Here is an 8915-nt window from a genome sequence, read left to right on the forward strand (position 1 = left end):
CCTCCTGAATGATTATCCTGCAAACCGGGGCCTAATCGCCAAACACCATTACATTCTCCTGTTGTATTATCGTGGCAATCATTTCATTCATATGACGTGTAAACAATAAATATGTAATTCTTACATCACGTCTCTCCGGTTTGAAATGGTTTTTATCTCTCTTTGGTACATTTTTCCTTACTTAATTCAGTAGAACTAAATGTTCATTACAAAGTGTGTGCCCAACTGTGTGTATTAAATTAAAACGGAGCATTTACTGTCAGCTCAGATTTTGTTTCTGCTTTTTGAAACTGTAGTATGCTCATGTGTTTCATTGTTAGTGTACTCACACAATATTCTTAATACAATATTCTAAAGTCTCACTGTTATGTGGTCTTACATAATACACTTAAGTAAAAACATGCTATTGTTATTTATTTTCTCTTATAGTTTTAAATGCATTGCATTTGATATTGAGATAATCCAAAAGGAATTGTATATCTTGATATTTAGATACTTAGAAGTAACTAGTAGGCTAATTGTAACGGATTACATTTTTAAAGTAACTCTCCCGCTGATAAAATGTACATTATTGCTTTTGTTGATTGAAATATAGGCCCATTGTAATTCTCAGTCACCATGCTAGATGGTGCTGTAGCCCAACAGAGAATGAACAGCCTGTTCTCTCATGTTGTCTTTGTGGAGCTCTTTGACTTGTTTTGGAGGAGAGGCATTGCATGTCGTGCTGTTAGTGTTAAATGTTGTAACCTCAAATGAGACTAGAGAATATCTTAAAATTGAATTAGTTCTCAATGTGTGATTAGCCTAAACCGTGCGTTTGCTTTACTTGTTCAACCGCAGTGTGTGGCTCTTAAGTGTGCCTGTTGAGGTAAAGCTGTCTCGAGCTAACAATTACTGTAAGCTAGCCTTAGCAAGCTAACGCTAACAATACATGTTAAAAATCACACAGTTGTGAGATAAATACGATGTAATAACTTTTCTCCGAAAGGTTTAATGATTAAGCTTATCTAATACATTAAAGACAAATAAATAAAAAGTAAAAATACATTTCAGATATATTGAATCCCATTGAGAAATACATCTTATTAATCAATAAACATAGCCTACAGGGTATTCTAATGGGAATTTTTGGCTCATTACTTTATAAAAACGAATGCAATTTGACTGACCGTTTGTCTTTATGAGCCGATTGAAAAAAGTCACCGTTTTTGGTACATTGTGTCGGTATTTTTCACTCTTTTGTAAGAAGCTGTTGAACTTTGTCACAATGCGTCGACTTTTAACAAGAGTCATTCATCGCGTTTTGTTGTGTGGGCCGTTGAAACCGGCCATGGGCATTGAAGCAGAAATACACACACAAGGCCAACGGAGGCTGGTAAGTGTTTAACCTCAAATATGTTGCATACTGTCTACTATAAGAAAAGCAGACTTTGTCTACCATAGATTTTCTAAACCATTCAACCTGTCAAACTGGATTACTGGACTTCATAAATCCCACCAAAAACCATTCAGGGAATCAGGGAATTAAGCACTGTTGGGACAACGTTGCCATATCCATCCCATATTTCACGTTTAAATACATGTTCTGGATCAACCCAGGCCACTTTATTATTCGATATTAAATTGCTACATTCTTGGTAAATATCTAATACAGAAACGTGACAGCTTCAGCCATGTTGTTGTTACTAATGCAAGCTATCTTTAATTGATAGATTTTAGAATGGAGTTTGGTGACTGTAAAGTAGCCTACATTTACTCTGTACTGAACTCACAAGGGGACTTGTAGCTACTTTACTTGAGTATTTCAATATTTTTGCTACTTTATACTATACTCTACTAAAATTTAGAGGTAGATCGTGTACTTTACTCCACTACATAAATTTTTTTCCTTTAGTTACTTTTCAGATTTGGAATAATGATGTGAAATATAATTAACACTTAAATACAACTTTTGTTAAACCTGGAATCAATTCCCAAGCTACCCTGCAGTATACAAAGTCATTCAAACTAGCTGCACCTTTACCAGCTTTGAGAACACTTTCATGCATCAATAATAACAATGAAATCATATCATTTATAACAAAGTATTCCTTCTCTCTGCTACATGTACTTCTACTTTTACCTAAGTACAAGATCTGAGTACCACCTGTTTTGTCAGAGACTAGTCATAGTTTGTCCAAGGAACTTAGCCACAAAAATGGCTTTGATGGAGACTGAAAGACACAAAACAGGCATTGTAACTATACTGTGATATATAAGTTGAATTCTTATTGTACCATGATAAGGACGATCATGAGTAATTCATGTTTCAATAAAAGAAAACTCTTTATTGTACATTCTCTTTACTGTACTGAGTACTGTTCGGCTAAAAGAAAATAAGAACTTAGTGTGTTGAGACAGAACACAATGTGTGCAGTGTGTCAGCTGCCCATAGAGTCTAATACAATGTAGTCTATATTGTAACTGTTAAAAAAAACTGCTGCTGCTGCCAATGGAACAGTACCATCAGTACAAGGCAGTGGCTGTGTGTTTATGTCAGCCCTCTCAGCTGGCTTTCTCTCAGGAAAACAGTACATTTACCATTCTCCTTTAGGGGGTTTAACCCTTTCATTGGATCTTTCTCAATCATCTGATTCAACGCTGTTAACAAAGGCTTTGTAAACGCACAGTACTTGTTAGTAGAAGAAATTCATTGTTAGTTTTCGACTTTAAATTAAATCTGCTGGTACATTTATTTATATAATACCATTCTTATGCACTTACTTTAATACACATAAATCATGTGTGAGTTTAAAAAAGACAGTAAAGGAAAATATAAACCTATTTACAAACTTATGGGACAACCATGAGGAAAAAAATGAAATAAATGAACAAGAAAATTACAATATCGGAATGTTGCTCATGTGTACAAACATTTAAATTATCCAGTAATTTGTTCCATCTATAAATATATTTAAAAAAATCCCCAGCCATTTTATTTAATATCTATTTAGAAGAAAAAAAATCATATTCTAGTAAAAAAAATCAAAGATAAGGTACGCAATGATGTGTTTGTTTATACGTGTGTGTGTGTGTGTGTGTGTGTGTGTGTGTGTGTGTGTGTGTGTGTGTGTGTGTGTGTGTGTGTGTGTGTGTGTGTGTGTGTGTGTGTGTGTGTGTGTGTGTGTGTGTGTGTGTGTGTGTGTGTGTGTGACAGGTGGTGGGGCTGGGTAACACAGGGATGGAGGGTACCAGACACAACGTCGGCATGTCGGTGCTCGGCGCGCTCGCCGCCCGGCTCGGCGTGGCTGACCGTTGGCGTGGCGACAAGCACGTGTCCGGTGAGGTCATCCTGTCAGAGGTCGCACAAACACACGTAGTGCTGCTGCGGCCCCGGCTGCTGATGAACATCAACGGAGTGTCAGTGGCCAAAGCAGGTGAGGTCACCATCTCTGTGTGTGTGTGTGTGTGTGTGTGTGTGTGTGTGTGTGTGTGTGTGTGTGTGTGTGTGTGTGTGTGTGTGTGTGTGTGTGTGTGTGTGTGTGTGTGTGTGTGTGTGTGTGTGTGTGTGTGTGTGTGTGTATGTGTGTGTGTGGAACTAATTGACCTTTTACAAAGATCCTAGATTTGAAAAAAGCAAAAATGATGACAGTACATTAGTCAATAAGCTGAAGGGCTTATTCTCTGCTACGTTATGTCAGCTTTTGAAAAATATTTCTAAAGTTGCTGATCTAATAAAAGGCACTTAGTCTACTAAAAGTCTACTGCTTTCATTTATGCAACAGTCAGGGTTTTCTTTCTTTCTTTTTTTGTACAAATGTAACTTCCTGAATTATTCTTATATAAAATGATATGGTTGTCATTAAGGGAAAGATTCCTGGTTACATGTTCTTGAATATTCAATATGGATGATATAAAGTGTCTTTTTGTCATCCTCTGTAGCTGCTAAATATGGCATCAAGCCTGAACACATCCTGCTGGTCCACGATGAACTGGACAAACCTCTGGGGAAAATCGCAATAAAACATGGAGGAAGTGCCAGGTTGGTTTTCATTCGTAACCTTCTCGAGATCTCAGGTTGTCTTTAATAGTTCTACCTTTTGCAATCTGAAGGTCTGGAAAATGATAACCTTTAATGTGTCATGCTAAAAATACCTGTTCGACCACTATGCAAGAATCCAACCTCACTGCTGCTGCAAGACATAATGACACAGATCCATTTCTTATAATACTGTGATTGTTGGAGCTATTCATTGATTTTGTATTATTTCATAATCAAACATTTATTTTCTTGCTTTTATTTGAAATGCAGCTTTGGGCACCCAGTGATTTGGGCATAGGGTAATTAGGTGTTTATTGGAGACAGGTGGAGGTGGGATTGGATCACTAGAGAGGGCAAATGGGTTGTTATCTGGAAAAGCCACAGGGCATGAGAATAGGTGAAACGATTGTTCTTTGTACTATGAAATAAACTAAAACTAAAAACAACATGATTTTTCTGCTACAGTGACATTTTTGTCACAGATGCACTTGAATCAGTGTTATAGAAAATATTGAGGCTCCCTGTCATGTTTTTGTGGAAATGGCAGTTTGATGACCTGTGTTCAAATTACAGTGAAAATGCAAAATTAACTTTGACCCCAAATCTTCTTGTTCACAGAGGTCATAATGGAGTGCGCTCCTGTGTAGATTGTCTTCATACAGATGTAAGTGTCACTGCACAAATGTTCGCATGATTATTTGTATTTATTAGGGACAACCTGCTCCTCTTATTTGGATTTAGTTTTATTCTTGGATATTATAGTATTTCTTTGTATTTCTATGTTTGATTACTTTTATAAATGTAAACCTGCTGGTTGAACTCATGGTAACAGCTCAGACATATTTCCATAGCAGTCATGCAGATAATCTCATTAAGTCTCATGCTCAATAGGCTTTTCTCTGTTTTTAAAACACAACAGCAATACGACAAAGTTACAGAAAGACAAGACATTAAGACAAAGGAACAATTTCATTAGATACAACTTAGTTTATCTAGAAGGCAATCTTTGCCAATGATGCTCAATAAAGTTAGTATAATAATATCCTAATGTATACTGGTTATGTGTACAGTAAAATATAAAAATATATATAAAAGCGTAAAGAAACTCGCTCTGGATTACCAATTTAATCTGAAGGAACTTTACGTGTGCTTTTTGCTGAAACTTTTACTGTAAAAAATGTTGAAAATGTATCAAAAAATACACTGGTCTCTTAAAATTAAATGAAATCAAGCTCAAAACAATAGACCGGAGCTTGATCGTGTGAGTGTGTTAGTGGTCTCATCCTCTTGTCTCTCCCACAGGTGATGCCTAGACTTCGGGTGGGGATCGGCCGACCGGAGGGGCAAACGGTGGAGCGCCACGTCCTGGGCCGATTCTCAACCGAGGAGAAGAAGGTTCTGAACTCTGTTCTGGTCCAAAGCGTGGACATCCTCCTCTCCCAACTCTCCCAACAGGGCTCCCCGTCCCCCTCCTCCCCAGCAGGGGGCAGACAAGCAGCACAGAAGACTCCCCTGCCGCTCACAGCTGAACCTAACTCAAAAACATGAACCCTGACAGAGAGAGGATCTTTACTGTGAATGTATTTATTCTCTGTCCTGAGATAAATGAGCCAAAGGAGACACATTTCTACCGAGCATGATAACTGCTCAAAACAATACACTTGATCCATCTTCTTGGTAACAGGAGTGTGTGGGTGGATGCCACAGCCTCCTTAAAGCAGAGCTGCAACTGATTATGTGTGGTTTTATTTAAAGATTATAATTTACTTTATCACATTTTGGAAAATGAGCGAAAAAGAATATCAAAAGTATTGGTTACTATGGATAAGGAGGTTGTGTTTTTCCTTATCTTGGTGTGATTATTGATTGACATTGATAGCTAAAAAAAAGCAGAGCTTATGTTTTTGATGTGGAGTCAGGAAAATATGATCTATATCGTTACATTTTTAAATATTAAACTTGACTGGCATAAAACATGTATCGGGAACATTCATACCATTGTTGCCTGCACTGTCTATTCTAAAGCTAATACAGATTTAAAAAAGTAAGATTTATATACATGTATTGTCCTTAAAGTAATACATTTTACTTTTGGAGATACATGTGACATTTCAAGTGTTTAGGCTACTATTATTTTGGAAATCACTTTCATATTAATAACAACAAAATAAAATGTAGTCATAAATGGTTATCTGCAAGGTGGATTTAAAGGTATATAAATGCAGAAAATAATCTGGCACTAAAGGAAAATTAATTACTGATGCATTTTTGATAAACTGCTATCAGCTGATGGATCTAGCAGGAAACTAACAGACGTAAAAAACAGACGTATTGATGGGAAATGGATCTTTGCAGAGTTAATTCTCTACTAGAGGAATCCTGATACTGACCGAAGATGGACTTTTTTGCTGTTTTCTTTCAGAACCTCATATTTTTGCATATTATATTTCACTTGTCAGGACTCAAGCCATGACCTAGAAACACACATGTCTGTATGCTCCTCTGTAGTGTGGGCACTGGAAATATCTTATTGTAGCTGACGTAAAAGATAAAGAATTTAAGCATACGGTAAGCATGGTCTCATTTGTGTATTTCTCATGTGTGATGGTATTTAAGTTAATAGACTACCAAGTGGTCTTTGAAATCGAAAGTCAAGAATTGCACTGGAAGAAAACAAAAAGCTCTTGTTCTCCTCTTTTGCATGTGAAAGTGTCAGCGAGCCTCCTCATGCTGTCAGCCGAACATACGCTTCTCCTCTCATGCTGCTCTCTTCCATCTTGTCCTCCCTGATGTGGCTCTTTGGGCTAAAACATATTGATTTCCTCTTTGCAATTGTCACACTAATTACACTCTTCATCAATTAGATGCCTTTAATGAGTTGCATCCAGTCAAGAGGCGCACTGCGTTCTCACACTGTAGAGAATGTCGGAGGAGGGAGGCTTTCGGTGGGGGGAGGTGGCGGACAAAAAAAGCCAGAAAAGAGCATATAAAACAGCGGAAAGAGGCCGACGAGCTGCTGAATGAGGGAAATCAATACAAAGGGGGCCAGTAGATTGCGATGGAGGGCTAAAGAAGAAAGGCAGGCGAGAAACAAAAGGGGCCAAACATTGTTTAGAGCCGGTTTGTTTGAGGCCTTCTGTCCTGCTGTAGCTCAGAGTCACAATAGCTGCAGGGACACACTTGTGGACATGAGGAGAAGGGGGGGGGGCTCAAAGGAAACTTCTTCCACACACACACACTGAACACCCCTCACCCTCCTAAAACCCCCCCGTCTTTCTTTGCTGTGACCCCGTTGAGCCACCCTCCGCCTCCATCAGGCCACTTTCCCAGCCCCTCCTCGCTGGTCAGCTTTAGGAGGCTTCACCAGTGCCTTCAATAACGTTTCTCCTGAAAGGGCCAAAGGTCAGCAGTGGGGCTGGACACCTGGGTCTTTAGAAGAGACCCTAAACGTATTCAGGAATGGGACCCCCAACCTTCCCCCATGCTCTACAGTCAGGCGTAGCAGGGCTAACAGTGGCCCGGTGGGGGGTCTTCCCACAGATGTGCTAACCTTTCAGAAACATGCAGGCCAGCTTTAAACTGATGAAGGTAATTAAGTAGAACTACATAGAATAGAACATATTCTCATTTACCATCTTTTTAAGTTGAAATCGTACATTTTAGCCATGCTTGCAGCTCAAAGGATGGAGATGAAGGTTGGTCAGTCCAACACTTGGGTCCTGACTGAAATACCTCCACAACTATTGGATGGATTGCCATGAACTTTGGTGCAGTCTGATCCTTTGAGGACTCTTACTATCTCACTGTTGACTTTTTAATTTAATTGAAATATCTCAACAACTATTTGTAGGATTGCCATCGATTTGCTTCTGATCCTCCAGTTTAAGAACTACACAGAATAGAAAATGTTGTCCTGACTGAAATACCTTGACAACTATTGAATGGATTGCCATGAATTTTGATGCAGTCTGATCCTTTGAGGACCTTTCCTTTCGCACCAGTGTTGACATTTGTGTTTTTATTTAAATATCTCAACAACCTTTTGAAGGATTGCCATTGAATTTGTCTTTGATGTGTTGACTCGTCTTGGTGTTCCCCAGCAGATATATTATATTGCATTTTCCAAAAAGGTGTCACCTATAGAGTGGTGCAGTGAGCCAAAAAGTTAGCATCGCAAGGGGTCCTTCGATAAAAAGTAATGGGATGCCCCATTCAATCGCCAGAAATGCAATCACCAGAAGTAAAAAGCTAACGCTGCGATATAAAATAACTACATCACGGTCAATGGCTTCTCATCACCCCCACTAAGCTAACGGCGGACTTGTGCAGTTTTTGCTGTTGTATGTTATGTCGTAGAACAAAAGTCTTCAGCTTCAGTTAACCACATACTATTAAACACATATTATTTCAGACTTCTTACCACAAACACCTTCAAGAAAACGTTGACTTCAAGGTGTTGGAACCGGAAGTGGTGAAATTCTAAATATTATCCGGATTTTAGGCTCATTACTGCACGACTCTATTCAATCAAATATTTGTAAATGTACTTGTTGGATTGGTAGCAAATGTTGCATGGATATGGTTGGGCCACCGCTGCCATCAGATTGACTGATTATTAGTATTTTACTTTCAGATATCTCAGCAACTATTATGTATTGGCTTTAACTTTGGTACAAATTGGTAGATCATACAAAGAGGAAGAATTTGACACCTAAACTACCAACTAGCGCCACCATCAGGTTCAAATATCTTAGTTGGTTACATCTGTTCATGATCCAGGACCTGCACCAGCCTCAGCTATACTTAATTGTGTTAAATGTTAATTACAAATTGTTTGCATGCTAATATCATACACTAAGATGGTAAACATTATTAAACAGATGTAAAGATGCAA

At 38.4% G+C, this 8915-nt stretch overlaps 1 protein-coding gene across 1 annotated transcript; it reads left to right on the forward strand.

Moving 5' to 3' along the window:
• The first annotated feature begins 674 nt into the window (after nt 1-674).
• Nucleotides 675-6593, forward strand: ptrh1 (peptidyl-tRNA hydrolase 1 homolog). The gene is made up of 5 exons (XM_034230257.1): nt 675-1375; nt 3197-3416; nt 3922-4021; nt 4640-4685; nt 5324-6593. Exons 1-5 carry the CDS (start codon nt 1181-1183, stop codon nt 5567-5569), a joined length of 807 nt encoding a protein of 268 aa, XP_034086148.1. The 5' UTR covers nt 675-1180; the 3' UTR covers nt 5570-6593.
• Nucleotides 6594-8915: the final 2322 nt, after the last annotated feature.

This window comes from Gymnodraco acuticeps, unplaced genomic scaffold (assembly GCF_902827175.1).
Source record: "Gymnodraco acuticeps unplaced genomic scaffold, fGymAcu1.1, whole genome shotgun sequence".
Lineage (NCBI taxonomy): Eukaryota > Metazoa > Chordata > Actinopteri > Perciformes > Bathydraconidae > Gymnodraco > Gymnodraco acuticeps.